Source organism: Anguilla anguilla, chromosome 10, assembly GCF_013347855.1.
Source record: "Anguilla anguilla isolate fAngAng1 chromosome 10, fAngAng1.pri, whole genome shotgun sequence".
Lineage (NCBI taxonomy): Eukaryota > Metazoa > Chordata > Actinopteri > Anguilliformes > Anguillidae > Anguilla > Anguilla anguilla.
Window position 1 is genome coordinate 25644033 of NC_049210.1, and position 15044 is coordinate 25659076.

Sequence of the window (15044 nt, forward strand, 5' to 3'; positions counted from 1 at the left end):
TAATCATAACAGATACAATAGGGTTCCACCAGCTTCGCTGCTTGGACCCCTAATAATTAAAGCCACAAGCGGCATTGGGAGGGGTCCAAACATTGGCACTATCGCGCCCCCTATGGAGCGATTTTAAAATGGCTTTGTCCTCATGATCATATACCTTCACCCAACATCTCTATTGAATATCATGATGAGCAATGGAATGGAATATTGATGACTTATAGCCAATTATGTGCTAAGAGACGCTGTCGGATGACTTAGTTGCGTCATCATGGATGTGTCTTGGCCGCTTCCCGTAAAGGCCTTTACTATATGGTAATACTTAGATGGCATGTCGTAACACTTAGATGGCCCGATGTGTATGTAGAGCTGGAGCGCTTCCATGCCGCAACTAAAAAAGGCGTCACACTAGTGTTGTCACGATACCAAAATTTTGACTTTGATATCTGATACTGATACCAGGTTTAGTATCACGATACTCGATACTGAAACGATCCTGATTCAATACTCGGTACCTAACGATACTGAAATTACCTTAATAGATCAGAAACGTAATGTCCACAAGGGTTGACCTCATTTTCGAATTCACGGTTTATTAACTATCTGGTTTATTAACAACCTTTAAATTGAAGCCTGTTCAACATATTAATAAGCATAGGCCTATAGTGTTACAACACTAAACAATAGAAAAATATATTAAATATATTTCAAAAATTAAACAGCTGTAAACTAAATAATCTTTAAACAGGGTTTTCACTTTTAAATTGATCTAAAAACAGCATATTTTAATAATACAGCATCTTCCTATAATAAAATATTTCGAAATTAGAACACCTATTGCTACTGAAGTGAACTGAGTTGAAGCTTGCACTGTATCAACGAGTGAGTGCACAAGCGCAAGTCACCTCACTTGGCAACTATGGTTGCTACTGTCATCTAGTGAAGGTTCTGACAAATTACACTTTTCATCCTCTCAATCAGTAATGTCGGAGACACATTTCTCTGGCTTTTACATTTGACAAAAAACTACTGTCACGACTGGCGCCCGGCCCCTTGTTTTCACCTTTTGTGTGTGATGTCTCTGTTGGTCAGCAGGGGGGGTTGCAGAGTCAGACGTGGCTTCCTTGACCGCCCTAATTGCTTCCAGCTGAGACCGTGTTTAAAAAGGCTGGAGACTAAACCAGTCTTGGTCTGCTTCCAGCCAGCGCGGACGTCTTCTCCTACGTTTGTATTTTCTTGGTTGGTCCACACAACACTCATGCACCCAGCACCATCACATACACACTGACTACTGATACTGACATGTTAGGTCTTTGGGTTGTAGTATTTTTTTTGTTAGTTTTTCTTAAATAAATATCCGTTACTCCTTCAGCTTTTGTGTCCGTGTCGGGCCTTGAGCCGGGTCGTCACACTACCGAACGTCAGAAAATTCTAATACCGAACCGTTTCTTTTTTTTTTTTAAGTACCGAATAAGTGCTGAAGTTTCGGTATACCGTGCAACAGTATGTCAGACACATATTCCAATCCATTGCTCAGCTTAGCAGAGAATGCACATTTCAGAGCGCCTCAGAGACAGATAGAATAATAATACATATTTCAAATAATAAATACGACATTGAAAAAAACGAAACAAAAGACGAAATATCAACTTGCGACCTGCGTGCTGCTCGCAGAGTAGCCTACCGTATTATTTATTTAGATATTGGCAGATAAGAAAATTTTCGGTTACGCTGACCTATAAAATGCTATTCCAAAAGGAAAATCAGACATGTTATACATTGTTAGAAAGCTTATACTCTCACCTACTGAATAAATAAATGGTCAATCAAACCAGGCTGTACTAAAAAGGGCGACAACGTCGTAAACAACAGGTGTGGTATTACGCACAGCTATTTTTGAAGGTACCCAGGCATCACAGATGAGTGTATGGTGCGGTTGCAGATGAGACTGCAGGGAGGGGGTGCTTGTTAAATGAACGACCAGAGCGACAACGGTGGCGCTGCGAAACACCGCATTCTGCATAGTTGTCGTGTATCATCTACTAATGAAACTAAGACAAAGCGTTTTTGTTTTTATTGCATACTTTGGTTGCAGTTCAGTGAATGTCTGAGTTCAGCAAACCGGTGTGGCGTTTCTACTGTTTATCTACTTTTTTACTAGGCTACTGTAGCTCACATTACCTGAAAACACTGCCTTTCTAAATTAATGTTAGCTAGCCCTATTTTCTACCTACACACACCTGTGAAGTCTACACCCCATTAAAACACTTAATTTAAAAACCTGACAAACACTTTCGTAAATAGCAGTAGGCTACATGGAAAAAAGTATGTCCACGCAAGAGCCCTTAACTGCATTTGTGACAAGGTGGCCAATAGAGACAGAGCGCAATGCATCATACTCTGAAAACCACGCCCACCGGAAGGGAAAACAATCGGCGCCACAAATTAATATGCAACCAAGGGCTGAAACGCTAACAAAATGCCTGTAGCTAGCTAAAAACATTAGATTTAAGTATGTCAAAGGATTATTTTAGCACTCTATGTCTACCTGCGTTAGTCTAGCTCTAGCTTGCTACCTCAGTGTAGCGGCAACGTTCTAACGGTCTCTGCGATAAATTGTTTTCCCCTGGGACTTAATTGCGCTCTGTCTCTATGGTGCGCTTCTCTCTACTCCTCGGAAAATGGCAGCTCAGACAGAGAGCAGAACACAATACTGCTTGTCATGTGATTGGCTGGAGTACATGCACTCTCAGGATTTGTTTCAAATTAGCCTATAAAATGTATAATGTTTGAAAACCGCCAAATTGATCCCAAACCAGCCCAAATTTTGTTCACCCGCCCAAACCAATTTTGACCCGCAAATTCAAAATGAAAACCGCCCAATTAGGGGGGAACCCACCCAATCTGGCAACACTGTTTGAATGCTATAAGTGGTGTCACTTATATCAAATAAGCATCATAGAAAATGTGGCTGGGGTTTGAACATGCTTATTTGATATAAGTGGCACCATATCTGAAGAGTGGAGGATCCAAGGTTTTCAAAACACCCCATATCATTGAGACAACATGTCCAGGGGAGGCAGCAGACCATGATATATCAAATGCTATCAGAAAGCAATTGGGATTTAATTGAATGAAATTTGCCTATACCCTTCGTGTTCAAACCCCAGCCACATTTTCTATGACGCTTATTTGATGTAAGTGACACCATATCTGAAGAGTGGAGGATCCAAGGTTTTCAAAACACCCCCCCATATCATTGACACAACATGTCCAGGGGACGCAGCAGCGCATGATATCTGTTATGGTATCAGAAAGCAATTGGGATTTAATTGAATGGAATTTGCCTATGTACTGCATGTTCAAACCCCAGCCACATTTCTATGACGCTTATTTCATATAAGTGACACCATATCTGAAGAGTGAAGGATCCAAGGTTTTCAAAATACCCCATATCATTGAGACAACATGTCCAGGGGAGGCAGCAGAGCATGACATATCAAATGCTATCAGAAAGCAATTGGGATTGAATTGAATGAAATTTGCCTGTACCCTGCATGTTCAAACCCCAGCCACATTTTCGTTGACGCTTATTTGATATAGGTGACACCATATCTGAAGAGTTGAGGGTCCAAGGGTTTCAAAACACCCCCATATCATTGAGACAACATGTCCAGGGGAGGCAGCAGAGCCTGATATACACGATCCATTGACCTATACAAGCAGTAGAGAGGAACACACTGTTGAAACACAACATTTTCTATCATGTTTATTTGATATCTTTGACATCATATCAATTTAGTGAAGGGTTGTACGCAGTAAATGTCCATTGTTAATTCAAGTCTTAACAGATTACTTTTTGTCTGACTCTGGAATGTGGGTCCAAATGTTATCTATTTAGAGTTGAATTAGCACTGGACATTTTATTGTGTACTTACAAACCCATGCCACATAGCTTACTGGCTAATTGTTATAGGATAAACTATCATCTAGAGTTGTTAGAACACCTCAGTGGTAACATGACCTATTAATTATGACAAATATGCTGGAATCAGTTTTATATTCTCCCAGAAAAGCAATATCATGGTATTTCATATTTAGACTTACTGCACTGCATTTACTGCACTTCCAAGAATCAACATGGCAGAAATAAAAAAAAGCTTTATAAAAATACATTGCCTTTACATGTAAACTTTACTCCAGAAACGTAATTGGCATTATAATTATAATGACGGAGTATTTTTACATGTCAAAACGTCGCTTGTTTTGAAAATAAACTTTGAGATACGCGTTTCCTGCTTTCGCGCAGGCAGACTTTTATTTTGAACGATTTCCGATGAATCTGCCGTCTTACTGTGGCTCACGGTCGCTCAGTTCACGGTACTGTAAAGTCTTTGTGTTAATTTTCCCTTTTGGAGATTATGTTTTTTACTCTGCGTTTGGGTCCTACCTACCCGTTCCGTGACAATAACATGTCTAATTTTGCGTTTGGAATAGCGTAACCAGGTATTTCTGGTTAAACCTAGCTCTTATACAGTGACCACCATAATTCATTGGACAGTGACACATTTTTTATTATTTCGGTTCTGTACTCTAGCACTTTGAGTTTGAAAGGATACAATGACAATGAGGTTGACGTGCAGACTGTCAGCTTTAATTTGAGGGTATTTTCATTCATATCGGATGAATCGTTTAGAAATGACAGCACCTTTTGTACATTGTCCCCCCATTTTAAGGTACTACAAGTATTTGTTGAATTGGCTTCACAGATTTGTTTTGTTAGGCAGGTGTATTCATATGTGTCGTGAGTGAATGCAGAAGAGAGCTGTTGATGTCTAGTCTTGATTCTAGACTTTGCAATTGCCTTTGGAGATTGTTGTTGGGGTGTAACAACATGAGGAAGACAGCAGTGTCGATGCAAATTAAGCTGGCTGTCATAAGGCTCAGAAATGAAAATCAATCAATCAGGAACATTCCAAAAACCCTGGGCATGCCCAAGTCAACAGTTCATCATTAACAAGAAAAAAAAACAACTGGTGAACTCAATTATGTCAAAAGACCCGGTAGACCGAGGAAGAATACTCTCTATGGTGAAGAAAACCCCCCTGACAACAGCCCAACAGATCAAAAACACTGTCCTGGATGTAGGTGTAGATGTGTCAAAGTCTACCATACATAGAAGACTACACCAGCAGGACTACAGAGGGTACACTACAAGATGCAAACCACTGATAAGCCTGAAGAACAGAAAGGTGAGATTACAGTTTGCTAAAAAGCACCTAAAAGAACCCCAAGAGTTCTGGAACAAAGTCTTATGGAGAGATGAGACAAAGATTAACATGTACCAGAGTGATGAAAAGAGGAAAGTGTGGAGAAAAAAAGGAAATGCCCATGATCCAAAGCATACCACCTCATCCATGAAACATGGTGGAGGGGGTGTTATGATTTGGGCCTGTATAGCTGCCAGTGGAACGGGCTCACTTGTCTTCATCGATGATGTGACTGCAGACAGAAGTAGAACAATGAATTCTGAAGTCTACAGAAATATTTTATCTGATCAGATAAAACCAAATGCCTCCAAACTCATTGGACAGCACTTCATCATGCAACAAGACAATGACTCGAAACATACTGCTAGAGCAACGAAGGGGTTTTTGACGGCCGAGTCAATCACCGAATCTGAATCCAATTGAACATGCATTTTACATGCTGAAGAAGAGACTGAAGGTAAAAAGTCCCAGAAACAAGCAGGAACTGAAGATGGCTGCAGTACAGGCCTGGCAGAGCATCACCAGGGAAGATACCCAGCATCTGGTGATGTCTATGCATCGCAGACATTGCATGCAAAAGATATGCAACCAAATATTAAAAATGATTACTTTATTCTACATTATGTTAAACTGTCCAATATTTTTTGATGCCCGGAAATTGGGGGGACTATGTACAAAAGGTCCTATAATTTCTAAACGGTTCATCCGATATGTATGAAAATAGCCTCAAATTAAAGCTGACAGTCTGCACTTCAACCTCATTGTCATTGTATCCTTTCAAACTCAAAGTGCTAGAGTACAAAACCAAAATAACAAAAAATGTGTCACTGTCCAATGAATTATGGTGCTCACTGTAACTTCTTTATTTTGCTTTAAACATTAAAAATGAACAAACAAATGAAAATGTTTAAATAAATTCACGGCATTGTCTGCTTTGAAAAAACTGACATATCTTCTTCAACAGGATAGGGGCCTAGGTTACTTCTTTATTTCTCTATAAATATAAGAAGCCTAATATAGGCCTATACATCTAAACAAACATGTAAAAGAATAAATTAACAAATGAAGCAATTTAAGATTTGAATTATTTTAGCTGAAAATAATGTGTTTGTAAACAACAGTTTAAATAAACGGTATTGTCAGCCTTGAAATAACTGACGTCTCATCTTCAACGAGACTCTCTTTATTTCTCTTAAATACAAAAAAGTAATAGGCCTAGCCTATATAAATCTAAATAAACGTGTAAAATAATAAATTAACAAATTAAGATTAAACTTCTTTTAAATGAAAATAAATGCAAACGGTTTAAATAAATTCACGGCATTGTCCGGTTTGAAATAATAACTGACCTCTCGTCTTCAAAAGAGTATTATTTCACTTTAAACACAGCCTAAAAAATAACTAATAAATCTAAACAAGTGTAAGAGCCTAAACAAATTAAACACAAATTAGGATTAGCCTATAATTATTTAAGATGAGAAAGCAAACATTTGTATTCAGGCTTTTCCTACGCAACAAAATAAATAATAGAGGCCTTATAAAATGAATGATTTAAAGGGAGTGGTCTTACTTTCCCAAGTTATGCAGTGTTCTTCAGGTTTCGGCTTCTCGCTCCAGTTTACCGCGCATGTTGTCACGTGGAATTTTTCTAGCAGGTTGCAAGAATATAAACATTACATTTATAATTCCCTTTATTCATAATTCAATATTGTAATATAACCACTGTCCATTTTTGTAAGATTCTATAATAATGTATTTCAGTATTGTAATGCACATTGACTGTCTAAAAAAACCCCCCAAAAAGCCACAAAAAAACCGACTGCTCGACTCAAAGAATCTCAGTCGACCGAGAGATCTCTGACAGATGATTCGAATCATCAACTTTCAGGGGGCAGCCCTAGTAATTACAGTTGCTAGCTAGTTAACCAGGCGAGCAACCAGCCCACGCTGATAAAATTTTTATTTTTTTTAAAAATAAAAATAAAGGAAAAAGAAAACAGAAATGGATCAAGTGCACGTGCCAGCGGAGAAAATTTCAACTGTGCAGAGGTGGAGAAGTGGTCCAACTGGCTTAAAAGATTTGACAGATATCGCAATGCTATGAACAAAAAATGACATAAGCATAAATAAATAAATGCAGAAATAAATAATTAAATACATAAAGAAATGAAAAATAAAAACATTTTGGTAACGAAAAAGGCTATTTTTGTATTTTTTATTTATTTATTTATGAATTTCTACATTTATTTATTTATTTATGTATTTCTGCATTTATTTATTTCTGTGTCAGTATGTTAATAGAGTGGGTGGTCCTAACATCAGTCTGAAGCAGGATTGGTCAGTTGGGCGAACCAGATAGAAGCAAACGATTCCTATCAAATCTACATGGGATCGTTGAGCTGAATTAAATCCTCCATTAATCTTCCCAGACGAAACTGAAGGTAGTCATTCGGTGCATTGTTCTCAAAATTGTTAGCTAATGATCTTAAATCATTGGCAATGGTTCATACAAAACTTTCCATCAATAACACAGGGCTACATAAAACTAGCCAAGTGTCAACAACTTCAGTTTAGCTAAGTGGCTAGTAGCGAGCTAAAGGCAAAGCTCCCATGTACCAGCCAAGTCAAGGCAGTAGAATTAGATCCGATCACACCGCTGTAACCAATCCGGCTTTAGACTGAGGTAGGACCGTCTACCTTTATTAACATACGAGCACAGAAATACAGAAATAAATACATAAATAAATGTAGAAATAAATAAATAAATGTAGAAATGCATAAATATATAAATGTAAAAATACAGAAATAGCCTTTTTCATTACCAAAATGTATTTATTTTTCATTTATTTATGTATTTAATTATTTATTTCTGCATTTATTTAAGTCATTTTTTGTTCTCCATATCCGGCTGAGTAGCTTAAAAATCATACTTCTACAATCATATGAGAGTTCAAACATTGCCAAAACGTGGTGGACTGTTGAAAACTGTTTTCATGTCGTCCCATCCCCATACAAGAAATCATTACATAATGTAGAGTACAGAAATACACACAAGAGTGAATTATTACACATTTAGGTACTGTACCACATTGTGTGACAGTTTTTTTTTTGCATTCTTTTTTAATCTGATATCAATGTTTCATCTTAAATCTTCATAAGGGGCTCATTTATATGCTTTATAATGGACAAAAAGCATTTGGAGAGATTTTGGATATGTTTCTGGACCCCTAGATATTTTAGACTAACTTGTAATTCTCACTTGAAAATGATGCAACAGTGAGTTTCTTGAGTCAAAACAGTTGATTTGTAGTGAATTTTGTGAATATGTTGTGATTTACAGCAATGCATAATTGAAACATTTTTGATAGATTTGGAGATTCAAGATTCAAGATTTCTTTCTCATACATTGGAACGAAATGCCGTTTCTCCCAGCCCAACAGTACACAGATGCTTGGTACACTACTTCATTTTTGCTTCATAGATCTTTAGTAGTTCTACATATGCACCCTTAGATTATATGAACTTGTGGTCGAGAAGTTTTTGATCCACGACATGTATAGTTTAACCTTCTGTATATATGTGATCTCTCAGTATTTCATTGCAAATTACAAAAGAGCAAATTAATTTTAGATTTTTTGCCTAGACAATTGCATTTGTGGCACTTTATTTTTTATGTATTGTAAATGGTACAAATGTCTTGATTCATTTAAGCCATTTGTCAAGTCTCTGTGGTGTGCACATCTGGAGTTATAAAGCTTTAAATAGGATACCCCCTAAATGGGCAAGGATTGGCCAGATTTGGCATGTGCGCTAAGGGGTTAATGCTGTACTTTGTTCAGTATTTCAAAGAGGGTATCCCAGTATGCACAAGCCAGAATATAGATGGAATCTAGGTGTCTAAATGGATGGAAATCTAGGTTGTCATGTTTTGACATAAAGGACTAGGTTAGCTCAATTCAACCCTAATTCAGCTCAGGTTTTACTTCGATATTCAAACTTTCACATTGCAATCAAATCTACCTGTTTAACAGAACATCTAGATGGTGCAACATAATACAGTCTGTATTTTTGGTGAAGGACCGATTAGATTTGGTTGAAATGTGATAGTTTTCTAGCCGGCTACGATTTAGGCAGGCTATATCAGGGTAAAACGTAAACGAATTTCAGGTAAATAGAGCTAACCTAGTGCATTTATGTGAAAACCTCTGTCAACCTAGATTTCTATCCCTTCAGATGTCTAGATCGTCTGTGTTTGGTCTTGTGCTCACTGGGAGACAACTGATACTCATCCGTAGTCATGAAACGATACTGTGGAGTGTAATGTGGAGTTTGCATGTGAAATGATGATAATAGATTTCAGGAACATAAATGAGTTCCCACAAGGATTATACAATTGTGAAGCAATATTTTTAAAGTAATGAGTAAATAAGCTTGCGTGATGAACTAGTGATTTGCCTCAGCCTTAAGTGGGATCAAGGGCTCGCGTTACCAGCGAGCCACCAGTGAAGTAGCCACAGTGGCTGAAAATCTTTTTGGTTAAAAATATACACGTACATTTCGCATGTGTATGTGATGTTTTGATTGTAACCTTTGTTAATTATTTTAAGGTAGTTGAACCTCGTCATAGATTAGACATGAATATTTGTTGTAACTTAATACATTTCTTAATTTTCATTTGTTGTGAGTTGCACATTACACACAGGTTGATCCAAACAGTTTCTGCCTATCAACAAATTTGGTGATTTGATTGATAATTCATATCTTTGATAATAATTACCAAATAAAATCAAATAAATACATTTGACATGTTGGGTAAGTGAGGTGTTTTAACGGTTGATGCACTTGTGTTCAGAGTGCCGAACATCAAATGAAGGTGTTAACAGTTAAAATTTCTGGGTACGAAAAATTTAACATATTTCAATTAATCCTCACCTTGCTGACAGGTACTACTGTTATTTTCTGATATTCAAAGATTGCTGGGAAATATGTCTGCATTTGCTATTGCCCAATTTCAAGTGTTTATGTTTCACAACTGTTAGCTATAGTTTGGCCAGTCAAACTGTAAGGTCAGCTAGCTAGCTGAGGAAGAGAGCAAAAATTAAGTGTATCAAAATGCTTTATAAACCTTATAAACACAAAAAGTGAATCTTCTGATTAGCAGCATTGGACAGGAGAGACCGAATGGGCTTGCTACAGCCTACTTTCTGTCAAGAGCACCAGGAGCTGAAATTGAAGGAGATTGCTGATAATTTCGTAAATGAAGGCCCGTCGGATGCCTGTCAATTGAGCGATTACATGAAGTGCTTGTCAAGCGGATTTGTGTTGGGTTTCTGATGGTGCCAGCCTGTTATAGTTTGAATTGGGCCACCGTGCAGCGTTTGTTTCAGCAATAGTTTATTTATGTAGTAAAGCACCAGTGCTAAACTGTAAACCTTGATCGTACTGTCAAAATTTTCAGATAACCGTAATCCACAAGCGTTTCTTAAAGAGTTAGTTCGCATTTTTACACCCAGGTCTGCTGAGCTACTCATCACAAATTATGTGATAATTTGGGAGCTCATGCTCTCCAAACTCGTGTACACACAGCCCACTCTGTTTTACGCTGAACAATGGCTGTGTAAATATTATAATAAATAAATAACTGATGTCAAAATTAGTGTTTATAGAATGCAGTGCAATTTCCCGTTTTGGTTCTTACGTGTGTAAAAAGTGCAGAATCCTAGAGTCTAATATTAACCTCTAATATTCACAGGGCACACATACCATTCACTCACACCTATGGGCAATTTAAAGTCGCCAATCAGCCTACCTGCATGTCTTTGGACTAAGGAAACCGGAGTACCCAGAAGAAACCCACGCGGACACGGGGAGAACATGCAAACTCCACACAGAAAGGCCCCAAGCCAAGATGCAAACCCACAACCTTCTTGCTGTGAGGTGACAGTGCTACCCATTGCAGCATCATGCCACCCTGCCTCTACCCAATGTTTCCTAAATTATTTCAAGTAACTTGACCCAGTGTTTTTTCAGTCACCATCTGAAGAGAATGTGATCATTCAAAGTATATGTGTAACATCAAAGTGTCAAATGGAAATCATTTTTAGGGGGAATAATGAGCAATTCAGCCGTTACACCTTTTTAAATGACTACACTATGTGCTTGAACTATAGTCTTCGTGATGCATACTCTTTGAATGACCACATTCTTAACAGATGGTGAATGAAAAAACACAGACAGAAGACAGTATACAGTAGTGTCCAGTGTGAGTAACTGATTTTACTGTTACCGTTAGTTTGTAATTAATTCATGTCTTAGCAACCACTCGGTCCGTGATCCATTCTGAGCGAGCCTCTCCCCACCCCCACAGTAGGCAAGTGGTTCCGACAGCTCATCACCTCGTTCATGAGTAATCTTCCAGCTGTGCACATACATTGTCCTGTTTTGACATTCTAAATCTGGCAACCATAATCACTGCTCAATGATGAATTTGATGCATTTTGCTTGAGATCAGTGTAATTTTAGCTAAAGGACTTCACCACCAGCTAAAAATAGCCAGGAACCATAGCAAAGTTCCAGAAAGCACCTGTTTATGTTTGGCTACAATCCAATTACTGAGTTACCGACCACGTTTTTATTTATTTGTTAATTTTGGAAGTCCATTATCTATGTCCTATCTAGCTTTGATAACACAGAATAAACAAACACAGATGAATTGTACAAACCTTCTTGACTGTTACATTAGCCACCGACTTATGGTAAAGCTAGCTGGTAAGCTTGCAAGCAAGACTTTGAATATCAGTCCGTCAGAAGTTGTGGCTAGCCAGCTAAGTAATTACTTATGTTGAGTGCCACTACATGTTTGTATTTTTTGGAAAGCTAGTTAGCTACAACTAGTAGATAGCACAGTTCTTCTGTCTAGCAAGCTGGCAAGTTGTAGCTAGTCAGTTAGATAGACAGCTCCACAACAAGCTTGCCAAACATAATAGTTTATTCAGCTACCTAACCACAACTTCTGACTATAATTCAGTCTTGCTTATCCACCCAGGGGAGGTGACCATGAAAAAACCATCCTCCAACGTGAAACATTTTGGATAATCACCTCAATGAGGAGTTTGACATTAAACCTTTTTTTTTTTTATAACTCAGTATATCCTTTGATTTGCTTAGATGTGCTCTGCTTGGCACCTAGGGTAGTTATTTCGGGTTCCATATGGCCTACCAAAATTTGTGTATGATGAGACTTACCTGACTTAGCCTAATGTGTGGTTTAATGCAAGTCACTCTTTGTCTTCACCATTAGTGTGCCTGTTCTTTCTGGAGAATGTCCTTTTTTATTTTTCATATGATGCCATTGAAAGCTTTTGTCATGAGATAATTTCAGTATGGACTGTCACTTAATTGTGATTTCCCTCTCATGATTATAATAAAATTAATGCCTTGTGAACATATTGTACTGTTTGTAATGTTTTGTCTAACATTGTTATTAGTATGTACGTACATTGTACAGATCTCTCACAAGATCGCCAATGCCAGATGTGTGCTTTGTCCCGCATGACTTTTTTTAATGGAGCCTGTAGTATGCTATATAAGCTGCACTCCTCCTATTCAAGCACTGATGCCTAATGAAGGTGTTTGTCACCAAAACATTGCATTGCAAATTCAATAAATTTGTCAGTGTGCAGGTATTTATTTCCTTTTTGGAGTGTATACCTTTTTTATCCCGCACCTGAACCCAACTTGGGCTGGATGGGCACACTAAAATATACATATATACATAAATTCCAAAGCTTTTCACCTTTGGCAGGTTTTCCTAATGTAGAGAGCAGTAACTTCCCTTTCATTCCATTATACAGATGTAGCCTTTTCCCATTTTTGTTTCGAATGCTGCTTGCACATCTAAAAATAAAAAAAAGTGAAACATGAGAGATATAAAATTATTCATGTACTGGTTGCCATATCCAGTAATATATTCATTATTATTGACTTGGATGAATTAATAAAGTGCACAAAAAAGCAAGAAATATACTATATATAATAATTATACAACTAAATACAGATGTACACCATAAAAGGATATTCGGTGTTTCCCCATTGGGGCTTATATATATTGGTCACCTAAAACAAGGTAGCCCTCCACTCAGATCTGTGAATCTGAAACAGCTCCGCCTGCCTTGCTGAAACCCAGGACTGTAACGGTATTCACAGCAGGAACTGATTCTTGCTGCCATCATGCCATTCACGAAGAGTGAGATGCTAAAAGGAAAACCACAGCGCCTCCGAGACACAAACTGGAACTGCTCTGCAGAACATAATAACAAGAACATAGTTTTAGTATGGGTATTATGCATGCAATTAAAGACCTGTTTTTAGCCTTTGTGGATCACTCCAAATCATCTGATGCAGCTAAAAGCGAACTCCTGCAGTAAACCTGCTCAGCAAGGTTTGTGAACATTCTGTGCCAATTGCATGAGGAGATGATACCTGATGGGTTCTGAGTTTTTCTCCTCTGGAAGTAGTTAGGTCTGTGTGTATTGATCTCTGATTTAGTGTAGTGGGTGAAGCCTGGTCATTGGGGCCTGGGTTGTAAATGTATTGTTCAGAGGTCAGGGGCAGGGAGGGGACAGACCTCTGCCCTCTCTGAGGGGACATCGATACCATACGGTATCAGGAAACACAAATGGAATAGGTTGTTTATGTACAAAACAGATGTCATTAGGGAACAATGAGATCTGCCCTTGCAGATAGGATGGACATGCATACCCAGTCAAGGCAACAGAGTGCATTTAAACCAGGTTAGAGGACCAGTGCTTTGAAGGTTGCTGGACAGTGTGATTACAATAAATGTTTACTTTCTTCAGTAAAGTGTTTGTCTTGGTGAGTTCCTGCACCATCCTGACTTTGACTCCACGGAGAGAAGCTGGGTCCTAACATAGCCTATGTGAATAATAGGATTAAAGAGATTAGAGATTTCTTCAAAGTGCATGCTGGCATAAAGCAAATGTGTGTACCTATGCCAGTGCTCTTTAATATCTTCCTCCTATGTGTAACTATCCTACTGCACAAGGGGATAGAAAATGGGGGGTCACATGGATTTCGGACTGTTTAACATCAGGAGACTTAAAGTTGCCACAAAATGAACATCATATCCCTATGCTGGTGACTGGAATTGTGGCTTGTGACTGGAATAGGCCCTGCAGTCTATCCTTACAGCTGGTATACAGTCCTATAGCAGGTTGTAACTCTCAGTAAACACTGCAGAGTAATTTGCCAGTGGATGTCCAGTCCTCCATCAGCCATGCCCATCATCAACATTGATGAGCTACTCTCAGTAGTGTCTATAAGATTATCTTGGAAGTGTTTTTTCTGAGGAATGTAAGATAGACTATGGAATATGGAAACAGATAAGGCAAGCCTCAGCCATTATAAGAACCTTCAATTTATGAAGTTTTTTTTTTTAAACAGAGACCTGTACCTTCACACCAAAATAGCAATCTATCACAACACTCCTGTATAGCTGAAACATGACAACCTATAGCTGCCACAAGGCGTTTCACATCCAGTGCCTTCGGAGCATTACGGGGATCACCTACTGTGACTGTGTGCACTGTGCTACCATGCAAAAAACCACCTGCAAAGCTGTGGAGGCCACCATCAAATAGCACCATCTGCACTGACTCAACAATGCCATCAATAGGATGCCTCATTTGAAGGTCCTGTATGGACAGCTACATCTGACATGACAATGTTCTGCAGAAAAAAATCACTTAAGGAGTGCCATCA

At 38.3% G+C, this 15044-nt stretch overlaps 1 protein-coding gene across 1 annotated transcript in view; it reads right to left on the minus strand.

Moving 5' to 3' along the window:
* LOC118237296 overlaps positions 1-13433 on the minus strand; it is a 122462-nt gene extending 109029 nt beyond the window's left edge. Inside the window, exons 1-2 of the mRNA XM_035435857.1 lie at positions 13380-13433; positions 13060-13160 (exon numbers count right to left, since the gene is read on the minus strand). Of these exons, the coding sequence (XP_035291748.1) occupies positions 13060-13105 (46 nt within the window). The 5' untranslated portion in view covers positions 13106-13160; positions 13380-13433. The remainder of the gene's footprint in view (positions 1-13059; positions 13161-13379) is intronic.
* Between the last annotated feature and the right edge of the window lie 1611 nt (positions 13434-15044).